Genomic DNA, 13,818 nt, shown 5'->3' on the forward strand with positions numbered 1-13,818 from the left:
TGTCACCCTGCTTATTTAACTTATATGCAGAGTACATCATGAGAAACGCTGGACTGGAAGAAACACAAGCTGGAATCAAGATTGCTGGGAGAAATCTCAATAACCTCAGATATGCAGATGACACCACCCTTATGGCAGAAAGTGAAGAGGAACTCAAAAGCCTCTTGATGAAAGTGAAAGTGGAGAGTGAAAAAGTTGGTTTAAAGCTCAACATTCAGAAAACGAAGATCATGGCATCTGGTCCCACCACTTCATGGGAAATAGATGGGGAAACAGTGGAAATAGTGTCAGACTTTATTTTTCTGGGCTCCAAAATCACTACAGATGGTGACTGCAGCCATGAAATTAAAAGACACTTACTCCTTGGAAGGAAAGTTATGACCAACCTAGATAGCATATTCAAAAGCAGAGACATTACTTTGCCAACAAAGGTTCATCTAGTCAAGGCTATGGTTTTTCCTGTGGTCATGTATGGATGTGAGAGTTGGACTGTGAAGAAGGCTGAGCGCCTAAGAATTTATGCTTTTGAACTGTGGTGTTGGAGAAGACTCTTAAGAGTCCCTTGGACTGCAAGGGGATCCAACCAGTCCATTCTGAAGGAGATCAGCCCTGGGATTTCTTTGGAAGGAATGATGCTAAAGCTGAAACTCCAGTACTTTGGCCACCTCATGCAAAGAGTTGCCTCATTGGAAAAGACTCTGATGCTGGGAGGGATTGAGGGCAGGAGGAGAAGGGGGCGACAGAGGATGAGATGGCTGGATGGCATCACTGACTCGATGGACATGAGTCTGAGTGAACTCTGGGTGTTGGTGATGGACAGGGAGGCCTGGCGTGCTGCGATTCATGGGGTTGCAAAGAGTCGGACACGACTGAGGGACTGATCTGTGGTCCATGTGATCAGATTGGTTAGTTTTCTGTGATTGTGGTTTTAAGTCTGTCTGCCCTCTGATGGAGAAGGATAAGAGGCTTATGAAAGGTTCCTGTTGGGAGAGACTGGCTGAAGGGGAAACTGGGTCTTGTTCTGATAGGCAGGGCCATGCTCAGTAAATTGTAATCCTATTTTCTGTTGAAGGCTGGAGCTATATCCCCTCCCTGTTATTCGACCTGAGGCCAAACTATGGTGGAGGTAATGAAGATAATGGTGATGAATGCTACACTCAGTGCCCCCAACCCAATAGCAGGCCACCACCAACCCATGCCTCTGCCAGAGACTCCTGGACACTCATGGGCAAGTCTGGGTCAGTCTCTTTTGGGGTCACTGCTCTTTTCCCCTGGGTCTAGTGTGCACAAGGTTCTGTTTGTGCCCACCTAGAGTCTGTTTCCCCAGTCCTGTGTGAGTTCTAGTGGCTCTGTGGTGGGTTAATGGCGACCTCCTTCAAGAGGGCTTATTCCATACCCAGGTCTACTGCACCCAGAGTCCTTGCCCCTGCAGCAGGCCACTGCTGACCCATACCTTCACAGGAGACACTCAAACACAGTTCTGTCTCAGTCTCTGTGGGGTCTCTGAGTCCTGGTGCACACAAGGTATGTTTGAGCCCTCTGAGCGTCTCTGGGGGTTATGGGGTTTGATTCTAAACGTGATTTCATCCCTCCTACCATCTTGCTGGGGCTTCTCCTTTGCCTCCGAACGTGGGATATCTCCTCAAAGTCGCTCCAGCACCACACAGCCACTGCTCCAGTGGTTTCCTTGGTAGCTCAGCTGGTAAAGAATCTTATTCCTACAAGCTTCATTTTTTTTACTTGTTAGAACAAGACAAGAGTAAACCTTTGTTCCTGACATTCTGTGCTCAACCTGTGCATTTATCTGTTCTGGAAACACGAAAGCAAAATTATATAATGATAGATTATGCCACATTTAAAAAAGAATAAATGTCAGCTTATGTCTTCTTTGGAGAAATGTCTATTTAGTTTTGTGGCCCATTTTTTGATTGGGTCATTTATTTTTCTGGAATTGAGCTGTAGGAGTTGCTTGTATATTTTTGAGATTAGTTGTTTGTCAGTTGCTTCATTTGCTATTATTTTCTCTCATTCTGAAGGCTTTCTTTTCACCTTGCTTATAGTTTCCTTTGTTGTGCAGAAGCTTTTAAGTTTAATTAGGTCCCATTTGCTTATTTTTGCTTTTATTTCCAATATTCTGGGAGGTGGGTCATAGAGGATCCTGCTGTGATATATGTCAGAGAGTGTTTTGCCTATGTTCTCCTCTAGGAGTTTTATAGTTTCTGGTCTTACGTTTAGATCTTTAATCCATTTTGAGTTTATTTTTGTGTATGGTGTTAGAAAGTGTTCTAGTTTCATTCTTTTACAAGTGGTTGACCAGTTTTCCCAGCACCACTTGTTAAAGAGATTGTCTTTAATCCACTGTATATTCTTGCCTCCTTTGTCAAAGATAAGGTGTCCATAGGTGCGTGGATTTATCTCTGGGCTTTTTATTTTGTTCCATTGATCTATATTTCTGTCTTTGTGCCAGTACCATACTGTCTTGATGACTGTGGCTTTGTAGTAGAGCCTGAAGTCAGGCAGGTTGATTCCTCCAGTTCCATTCTTCTTTCTCAAGATCGCTTTGGCTATTCGAGGTTTTTTGTATTTCCATACAAATTGTGAAATTATTTGTTCTAGCTCTGTGAAGAATACCATTGGTAGCTTGATAGGGATTGCATTGAATCTATAAATTGCTTTGGGTAGTATACTCATTTTCACTGTATTGATTCTTCCAATCCATGAACCTGGTATATTTCTCCATCTATTAGTGTCCTCTTTGATTTCTTTCACCAGTGTTTTATAGTTTTTTATATATAGGTCTTTAGTTTCTTTAGGTAGATATATTCCTAAGTATTTTATTCTTTTCATTGCAATGGTGATAAAAAGATGCTCAACATCACTCATTATCAGAGAAATGCAAATCAAAACCACTATGAGGTACCATTTCACGCCAGTCAGGATGGCTGCAATCCAGAAGTCTACAAGCAATAAATGCTAGAGAGGGTGTGGAGAAAAGGGAACCCTCTTACACTGTTGGTGGGAATGCATACTAGTACAGCCACTATGGAGAACAGGGTGGAGATTCCTTAAAAAACTGGAAATAGAACTGCCTTATGATCCAGCAATCCCACTGCTAGGCATACACACCGAGGAAACCAGAATTGAAAGAGACTGTGTACCCCAATGTTCATCACAGCACTGTTTATAATAGGCAGGACATGGAAGCAACCTAGATGTCCATCAGCAGATGGATGGATAAGAAAGCTGTGGTACATATACACAATGGAGTATTACTCAGCCATTAAAAAGAATACATTTGAATCAATTCTAATGAGGTGGATGAAACTGGAGCCTATTATACAGAGTGAAGTAAGCCAGAAAGAAAAACACCAATATAGTATACTAATGCATATATACGGAATTTAGAAATATGGTAACAATAACCCTGTATACGAGACAGCAAAAGAGACACTGATGTATAGAACAGTCTTTTGGACTCTGTGGGAGAGGGAGAGGGTGGGATGATTTGGGAGAATGGCATTGAAACATGCATAATATCATATATGAAACAAGTCGCCAGTCCAGATTCGATGCACGATACTGGATACTTGGGGCTGGTGCACTGGGACAACCCGGGGGGATGGTATGGGGAGGGAGGAGGGAGGAGGGTTCAGGATGGGGAACACATGTATACCTGTGGCGGATTCATTTTGATGTATGGCAAAATCAATACAATATTGTAAAGTTAAAAAAAAAAAAGTCAGCTTAGTAAAAAATATGAGATCATTTCAGTAATAAACCCCAGATGTCAGAGTGGGGTGTTACTAGAGATACATTCTACTCCAAATTAATTTCACTTAAATTTCTGTATCTTAAAGAAATGTATCATTTATTTATTTGCAAAGGAACTATTAATAGTTCTATATAAGACAAAATAATGTAATTTCTTAAAATTAGAATGATTTAAGATAATCCCATGGGTACAGGTATGTATGTGCTGTGCTTAGTCGTTCAGTCATGTCTGACTCTTTGTGACCATAGCCCACCAGGCTCCTTTGTCCATGAAAATTCTTCAGGCAAGAATATTGCAGTGGGTTGCCATTCCCTCCTCCTGGGGATATTCCCAAACCAGGGGTTGAACCCAGGTCTCCTGCTTTGCAGACAGATTCTTTACCATCTGAGCCACCAGGGAAGCCCATGAATACTGGAGTGTGTAGCCTATCCCTTCTCCAGGGGATCTTCCACACCCAGGAATCGAACCAGGGTCTCTTGCATTGCAGGCAGATTCTTTACCAGCTGAGCTACCAGGGAAGCCCACATGTACGTATACATACATACATACATACAATCCAAATGTTGATTAGGATTAAAATCACGTATAGTGAATGTTTTGTATGCAGATCTCAGAAACTGTAAACAGTAAGTTCTTAAGCTCCTCTATTCATAGACTATTAGCATTGGTTATTCTCACTTGAAGTATTTCTCAAAGAGTATTCTGTCTTAAATTTCAATAAAACAAAAAGAGAAATCCCTTTTGTTTTAGAACATTATCATCATACCAATCTGAAATACAGTTTGTATTCAATAAACAGAGTACTTCAGAAAGAAGTAATAATGTATAAGGAAAATTTTAAAAATTAAATATTCCTAGCAAATAATTTCATTTCCTAGCTATGCTAAAATAAATTTCAACTTTACTTCTTAGTTTCAATTATAATGTTGGAATTACAGTGAATGTAGAAAGTGATGTTCCTTTCCAGTTTACCTGGATGTCATAGATATTATGGAGTAGGAAATGGCAACCTACTCCAGGGTTCTTGCCTGGAAAATTCCATGGACTGAAGAGCCAGGCTTCAGCAATACATGAACTGTGAACTTCCAGATGTTCAAGCTGGTTTTAGAAAAGGCAGAGGAAGCAGAGATAAAATTGCCAACATCTGCTGGATCATGGAAAAAGCAAGAGAGTTCTAGAAAAGCATCTATTTCTGCTTTATTGATTATGCTAAAGCCTTTGACTTTATTGTGTGGATCACAATAAACTGTAAAATTCTGAAAGGGATGGGAGTACCAGAACACCTGACCTGCCTCTTGAGAAACCTATATGCAGCTCAGGAACCAACAGTTAGAACTGGACATGGAACAACAGACTGGTTCCAAATAGGAAAAGGAGTACATCAAGGCTGTATATTGTCACCCTGCTTATTTAACTTATATGCAGAGTACATCATGAGAAACAGTGGGCTGGTAGAAACACAAGCTGGAATCAAGATTGCCAGCAGAAATATCAATAGCCTCAGATACACAATGACACCAACCTTATGGCAGAAATTGAAGAGGAACTAAAAAGCCTCTTGATGAAAATGAAAAAGGAGAGTGAAAAAGTTGGCTTAAAGCTCAACATTCAGAAAACGAAGATCATGGCATCTGGTCCCATCACTTCATGGGAATAGATGGGGAAACAGTGTCAGACTTTGTTTTTTTGGGCTTCAAAATCTCTGCAGATGGTGATTGCAGCCATGAAATTAAAAGACACTTACTCCTTGGAAGAAAAGTTCTGACCAACCTAGACAGCATATTAAAAAGCGGAGACATTACTTTGCCAACAAAGGTCCATCTAGTCAAGGCTATGGTTTTTCCAGTGGTCATGTATGGATGTAAGAATTGGACTGTGAAGAAAGCTGAGTGCCAAAGAATTGATGCTCTTGAACTGTGGTGTTGGAGAAGACTCTTGAGAGTCCCTTGGACTGCAAGGAGATTCAACAAGTCCATTCTAAAATAGATCAGTCCTGGGATTTCTTTGGAAAGACTGATGCTAAAACTGAAACTCCAGTACTTTGGCCACCTCATGCAAAGAGTTGACTCATTGGAAAAGACTCTGATGCTGGGAGAGATTGGGGGCAGGAGGAGAAGGGGATGACAGAGGATGAGATGGCTGGATGGCATCACTGACTCAATGGACATGAGTTTGGGTGAACTCCAGGAGTTGGTGATGGACAGGGAGACCTGGCATACTGCAATTCATGGGGTCCCAGAGTCGGATACGACTGAGCGACCGAACTGAACTGAACTGAACTGAAGAGCCTGCGGGGCTACAGTCCATGGAGTCATTAATAGTTGGACACGACTGAACACACACATGCAAGTGCTTGGATATTGAACCTGAGATAAAATATTAAGAACAGCTTTCAGAGTCTGACAGATAAGCTGTCTCTGCCAGATACAACGATAACCCAATATCAGCCATGGCCATAGTACTTGCAGCCATGACTTTTGGAACGTTTACATAGATAGTAAGTGAGTGGCTTACATTTCAGATATTTTTCTCAATTAGTACTGCAAACTTTAGAGTACATTTTATCAAACTGGTTTTGTAGACAAAAGAACTGTGACTTGCAACAGACAATATCAGCTTAGTGCCACATCCTAGCCAGTGGTGGAGCTGAGAAAATGCTACTTCTACATATATCAGCCTGGGGTTCAATATAAAGTTGGGGAGTGGATGTTTTTGAGTTCTTCTTTGGAGTAGAGATGTGGTAAAAAAGGTTTACCTGATCTTGGCATAGCAATTGTTAACATTTGAAAGAAAAGATGATATAGGTCAAAGATTTTACTTTCATTGAACAAGATAAATAATGAAATGACCTTATGGTGGCATTTCATTCATTAGCCAAGAAGCAGCACCACAACCTCTGGAATATGCATACTTATTACGTTTGAGTCTTCTCTTTTATTATTTCCATTTGTTTATACCAAGGAAATCTTCCTGGTGGTGATGGTTCACAAACTTGATTACCAGTTTGGCTTGGTTTGATCTGTTTGTTAAACCTGGCCCAGCATTTTGCAAAGCTAAATAACTAGGCAGACACCATTCCTGGTTGATTTAAGGAGTCTTGTTCTTTGGTGGCATAAATACATCTGGCTGTTTGTATTAACTGCATTGGCAGATTAGGTGGGTTTGTCCCTGTACTTCCAGTGAGCATGAGAAAGAATCAACCTCTTTTTGTTCCCTGAGTTTATTATTATTAAATGGAGGTCTGTTGTGTGACATCTTTGATTTCTGAATAATAAAATTTTGTGAGATCAAAGAGTGCAGAATTTGAAGGTAGCCCACCCCAAAATAACTCTACGTTTTATGTTTTGATTATGGGTTCCAAAAAATTGGTGGAATTTAGATAGCCTTAACATTTGACAGTAGATTTCAAAAGAGACACATACACCTAAGAGACCTTACTCTTTTTTTTCAGAGCTTAAACTGGTCAGGTCCTTAGATGGGACAGCGTTTTCTGTTAAGATGCTGTGTTATCCTTAGGAATACCTTAAGTGGTTATGGCTTCCCTGGAGCACAGACCACCTGGGAAAATTGGTTAAGAATATCATGAAGAATCAATGGAAATAATTTTAAAAAGAGATATAGAGTTTTAAGCACAGAAACTTGGCCTTGTGACTCTAAAATGCTCAAGGTGGAAAGAGCTGGTAAAAGTCCTGGTTCATTGGAGGCTATAGGAGGTCCTAGGGCTCAGGTGGAGAGAAAGAGGAACCCTGCAGTTCAATTACCAAACCAAACTTGGGTCCACTTGCCCACATGCAGTACAGCCAATCTACTGACATTGAGTTGTGGTGAAGGAAAGTAAAGCGTTAATTGCAGGGTGCCAAGCAAGGAGTCCTGGTAGGTAGTGCTTAAAGAGTGATTAATATTATATATATGGAATCTAAAAAGATGGTACTGATGAAATCATTTGCAGGGCAGCAGTGGAGACGGACATAGAGAACAGACTTATAGACACAGTGGGGGTGGGAGGAAGGAGAGGGTGGGATGTTTGGAGAGAGTAACTTGCAAACATATATTACCATATATAAAATAGATAGCCAATGAGAATTTGCTGTATGACTCAGAGAACTCAAACCATATTGATGTTTGACAGAAACCAATACAATACTGTAAACCAATTATACTTCAATTAAAAATAAACATATATGTATTTTTAAAAAGACCTAAACTCCAAAATCACTGCAGATGGTGACTGCAGCCATGAAATTAAAAGATGCTTACTCCTTGGAAGAAAAGTTAGTACCAACCTAGATAGCATATTGAAAAGCAGAGACGTTACTTTGCCAACAAAGGTCCGTCTAGTCAAGGCTATGGTTTTTCCAGTGGTCATGTAGGGATGTGAGAGTTGGACTGTGAAGAAAGCTTGAGTGCTGAAGAATTGATGCTGTTGAACTGTGGTGTTGGAGAAGACTCTTGAGAGTCCCTTGGACTGTAAGGAGATCCAACCAGTCTATTCTAAAGGAGATCAGCCCTTGGATTTCTTTGGAAGGAATGATGTTAAAGCTGAAACTCCAGTACTTTGGCCACCTCATGGGAAGAGTTGCCTCATTGGAAAAGACTCTGATGCTGGGAGAGATTGGGGGCAGGAGGAGAAGGGGATGACAGAGGATGAGATGGCTGGATGGCATCACCAACTCGATGGATGTGAGTCTGAGTGAACTCCAGGAGTTGGTGATGGACAGGGAGGCCTGGCGTACTGCGATTCATGGGGTCGCAAAGAGTCAGACACGACTGAGAGACAGAACTGAACTGAAACTCCCCAATGGCTTTCAGGGGAAGATTTTTAAAGATAGGTAAGGAAAGGGGGTTTGTGAGGTATGTGATCAGCTCATGGACATTCTTCTGATTGGTTGGTGATGAGATAATCAGGAGTCAACATCATCAACTTCTGATTCCAACCCGTCTGGGATCTATGTGCTTATGGGCAGCATACAGTTAACTTCTTGCACCTAGTGGAGGTTTTTCTACTTTCAAAACAGCTCAAAGGACATGGCTCAAAATAATATCTATAGCCCTTGAGGAGGTACTAAAGGTCTTTCACTTTAATAGCTAAAGGTCTTTAACTTTAATAGCTAAACTTATTATTTTGCTTTATTTCTTTTTTTTTTTTTGCATTTTTTCACTTCTATGATTAAATTTACTCTTTGGAACTCAGGGAAGGCCTAGGAAGCTAAAGTTTCTCTATAGATAGGAGACAAGTGGAGGGCATGGTGCAGGGGAGTCTCTTCCAGGAAGGTCCCATGTGATCCTGCTTGGTTTCACATGGTTTCTCTTTGAAGGCAGAGACAAAAGGAATTCTTTACAGATGACTTGTGATGCTCTTTCAGATTGTCATGAAACTTCAGGACAGAGATTGATGTACAGTTGTTAATGTACCAAGATTGGCAAGATGGCAGAGGTGAGAGGGAAGTAGATTCTATAATATGAGGCAGCTAGATTCATTTCATCTGAAACCCACCCATCATTTTTTAAAGTACAGTAAACTCTGGGGCTTCCCCAGGGGCTTAGTGGTAAAGAATTCACTTGCAATCCAGGAGCCGCAGGAAATGCAGGCTTGATCTCTGGGTTGGGAAGATCCTTTGGAGAAGGAAATGGCAACCCACTCCAGTATTCTTGTCTGTAGAGTCCCATGGACAGAAGAGCCTACAGGGGCTACAGTCCATGGGGCCGCAGAGTCAGACATGACTGAAGCGACTTAGTATGAGCTCACGTACAATAAACTCTGGGCTTACCAGGTGGGAAGCCTGGGAAATAGTAAAGAATCCACCTGCCAAGCAGGAGATGTGGATTTAATCCCTGGGTCAGGAAGATCCCCTGAAGAAGGAAATGACAACCCACTCCAATATTCTTGTCTGTAGAGTCCCATGGACAGAAGAGCCTACAGGGGCTACAGTCCATAGGGCCTCAAAGAGTCAGACACGACTGAAGTGACCTAGCATGCGCTCACATACAATAAACTCTGGGCCAAAGCCTTTGACTGTGTGGATCACAATAAACTGTGGAAAATTCTTCAAGAGATGGGAATACCAGACCACCTGATCTGCCTCTTGAGAAATTTGTATGCAGGTCAGGAAGCAACAGTTAGAACTGGACATGGAACAACAGACTGGTTCCAAATAGGAAAAGGAGTTCATCAAGGCTGTATATTGTCACCCTGTTTATTTAACTTAGATGCAGAGTACATCATGCAGTATTCCGTGCTGGACTGGAAGAAACACAAGCTGGAATGAAGATTGCCGGGAGAAATATCAATAACCTCAGATATTCAGATGACACCACCCTTATGGCAGAAAGTGAAGAGGAACTAAAAAGCCTCTTGATGAAAGTGAAAGAGGAGAGTGAAAAAGTTGGCTTAAAGCTCAACATTCAGAAAACGAAGATCATGGCATCCGGTCCCACCACTTCATGGGAAATAGATGGGAAACAGTGGAAACAGTGTCAGACTTTATTTTTCTGGGCTCCAAAATCACTACAGATGGTGACTGCAGCCATGAAATTAAAAGACGCTTACTCCTTGGAAGGAAAGTTATGACCAACCTAGATGGCATATTAAAAAGCAGAGACATTACTTTGCCAACAAAGGTTCGTCTAGTCAAGGCTATGGTTTTTCCTGTGGTCATGTATGGATGTGAGAGTTGGACTGTGAAGAAGGCTGAGAGCCGAAGAATTGATGCTTTTGAACTGTGGTGTTGGAGAAGACTCTTGAGAGTCCCTTGGGCTGCAAGGAGATCCAACCAGTCCATTCTGAAGGAGATCAGCCCTGGGATTTCTTTGGAAGGAATGATGCTAAAGCTGAAACTCCAGTACTTTGGCCACCTCATGCGAAGAGTTGACTCATTGGAAAAGACCCTGATGCTGGGAAAGATTGAGGGCAGGAGGAGAAGGGGATGACAGAGGATGAGATGGCTGGATGGCATCACTGACTCGATGGACATGAGTCTGAGTGAACTCCGGGAGTTGGTGAGGGACAGGGAGGCCTGGCGTGCTGCGATTCATGCGGTCACAAAGAGTCGGACATGACTGAGCGACTGATCTGATCTGATCTGATCTGACCAGGTGGGAAGCCTGGGAAATAGTAAAGAATCCACCTGCCAAGCAGGAGAAGTGGATTTAATCCCTGGGTCAGGAAGATCCCCTGAAGAAGGAAATGGCAATCCACTTCAGTATTCTTGCCTGGGAAATCCCATGGACAGTGGAACCTGGTGGGCTACAGTCCATGGGGTAGCAAAGAACCAGGTGCAACTAAGTGACTAAACAACAGAACAGTAAACACTATTAAAGAGAGGTCTGCCAGGATGACTGGAGAAGTTACATTGGAATGCACTTCCTGTGTGTTGGAGTTTGTGCTGTGTTTATGCAAGCTTTCTCACCTACATGTAGGTCTTTTTAAAATGAATAAGTCATTAGTAACATATCTGTAATTGATGTATATGTCTACAACAATACCATCCATTTTTTGGTTTCCCTACTTTCTGATATTTACATTAAAAAGAACACCATGAAAAAGAAGTCATACTGCTTATAACAAGTTTCTTTGCTCTCATGCTGACCCCTTCTAGCATGAAGCCAGATGCCCACAGTTGAGAAATCACAACTCTTATCTTGTGGCTGGTGGCGTTGGTGTGTTTCCCCAAGCAGCTTCTAAATGCTGATAACTTGGGGTACCCTGACAAAGCACAGTGAACACAGATCAAAATTTGAATCCCCATGATCTTGTCCTGGCCACAGTGGAGAATAGCTGTCCTGCCTGCATAGACTCTTCATTTCCTTAGGCTTGAGTTTTGCATTGGTGGTTCAGCAGTGAAGAATCTACCTACAGTGCAGGAAATGCAGGTTCAATCCCTGGGTTGGGAAGATCCCCTGGAGGAGGGCATGCCAACCCACTCCAGTATTCTTGCCTGGGAAATCCCTTGGACAGAGAAGCCCGGCAGGCTACAGTCTCTGGGGTTGCAAAGAGTCAGACATGTCTAAGTAACTAACATTTTTGCATTTATAAGTTAAAGGTTTTGAACTAGAACACTGGTCAGATCCCTCCCACCTCTCAAGTTTTAGGGTCTAGGATTCTTTTTGTACATCCTGCAAGCTGACATTGTGCTTGTTTGTGCTGAAAGTGAGGTTGTGTGTCTTGACTACTTGGAGATTAGGAAATGATTTAGGTGGGGGCTGAGCCACTTTCTAAAAGCAAGTCTTCGAAAGCAGCAGGTTTATAGCCAGTTTAATGGTGCCATTGAAGCTTAAACTACCCTACAAATAAGGAAAGTTTAGATGGTGATGACTAATCCAGGCATTGAAGAGAGATTGTCACATGCCTGAGAAATTAGCAGAGTTGCTCTAAAGCAGCCATGAATTTGCATACTAACAAAGTGAAGCATTGTTTGCCATTATGAGCCTGTGAGGTGAGAGCAGGAAGATGGTGTTATGCAGACACATTGATTTCTTTCTCTGTTTTCTCTCAGGGTTTTCCAGGAAACACAAATGCAGACAGTGTGGTACACTACAGACTCCAGCCTACCTTCGAAGCCAGATTCCTGCGCTTCCTCCCCTTAACCTGGAACCCCAAAGGCAGGATTGGGATGCGGATTGAAGTGTATGGATGTGCCTACAGTAAGTGGTGTTTATTCCTCAAATGAAGGTTTTGGTGGAGTGTTGTGTTCTAAACACTAAATTGAAAACGGAACTTGACTTTTCAGCTTTTTAAATATCTGTGCAGGCAAAACTGATTTTATGGAAAGTCTTAATAATATTACAGTTATTTTAAGGTTGAATTCGGAGGAGGACCCGAAATGAGCTTTAAAATCTTAGATTGTCAGAGGTTAGCCGAATACCTGTTATATAGCAGGCACTTCATAAAATAAACAAAGCTCAAATCAAGAGCAGTTGTATTTATTGTGATTGATGGAATGATCCTCCTGTGGGAAAACGGGTAAGAACAGATGTCCCCATGTTCCCTGGTCCCCATGGTGACTCACTTTTCTCTCTACTTGCGTCGCTGTGGAAACTTCTTTTGAACATCATTTATGTTTTATGTCTTCTGGCTTTTCCCCACTGACAATAAAAATGAAGATGCTGGCAGTCAATTTGAGCATAAAGACAAGCGTAAAAGCATTCCATGAAATACATGGGGGATCAAATCTACAGCTGCCATTTTGAAGGTCTAGAATATTCTGGTATTTTGTAAATGAACACAAAAATGAAAAAATTAATTTAAAATATAATCTTCTAGAAACTGGAAGAGTGACCTGAAGAATAAGTTGGTTGGGAACATCTTAGAGTTTTTGTCACACTTCATTCTGTCCCTGATCAAAGTATTAACTTTGTAGAGAAGTGTAACCATAAGATATACCATACACAGGATATTTAATATGTCAAATCCTACCCCCTGCAACATTTTCTCATTCAACTCCCACTCTAACCAAATGATTTCAGTATAGTAGTAACCTCACTGCTTCAGAAAAGAAAGAAACCAAACCTTTGAGAAATTAGATATTTGCGAGAGCTATCACATATTGGATCTAAGATTTAAAACTGTCTTTTTTCCTCATTTTGTATTCACGACTACCATTCTATTCAGACATTGATTTCTTTATTCCCTCACTGGTCATATGTGAATTTATCTGCAGAGAACTGGGTTGTATGTGGAGGATGATTTTGAGATTATTTATTTCTTTGTCAGGAGTTTATGAGAAGTCATAAAATTATACAAAGCAAATATATTGTAACATGATGATGGGGCATGGGGAATAGAGGGGTTGGGTTGGAAAAGGAAACTTTTTCAAAACAATTCAGTTTTCAAAATTAAGGTCATGGGCAGTGAGACGGGGGTAGGGATGGTGCTTGTTAGACAAAACAACATATGTAAACTGAGGGAGTAGGAATTCAGTGTTCCTGTGGTGCAGGGATGGGCGTGGGCGTGAGTTGTTGAACAGCGGAGGTATCAGTTCCACTTTGATAACCCCCATAGACGATGGGTGGTTCTGGAGCTGAGGCTCACCCAAGCCACCCATCCCACA

General features: G+C 41.6%; 1 protein-coding gene across 2 annotated transcripts in view; it reads left to right on the forward strand.

Moving 5' to 3' along the window:
- The window catches only part of LOC147367281 (contactin-associated protein-like 3), a 238,176-nt gene that overhangs the window by 106,113 nt on the left and 118,245 nt on the right, over positions 1-13,818 (forward strand). For both annotated transcript variants that reach the window (XM_086414390.1, XM_086414391.1), the window contains exon 4: positions 12,265-12,412. In XM_086414390.1, the coding sequence (XP_086270516.1) occupies positions 12,265-12,412 (148 nt within the window). The remainder of the gene's footprint in view (positions 1-12,264; positions 12,413-13,818) is intronic.

The sequence above is a fragment of the Bos grunniens genome, chromosome 8 (genome assembly GCF_055505025.1).
Source record: "Bos grunniens cultivar Pamir isolate PY7600 chromosome 8, Bosgru_T2T1.0, whole genome shotgun sequence".
Taxonomy (NCBI): domain Eukaryota; kingdom Metazoa; phylum Chordata; class Mammalia; order Artiodactyla; family Bovidae; genus Bos; species Bos grunniens.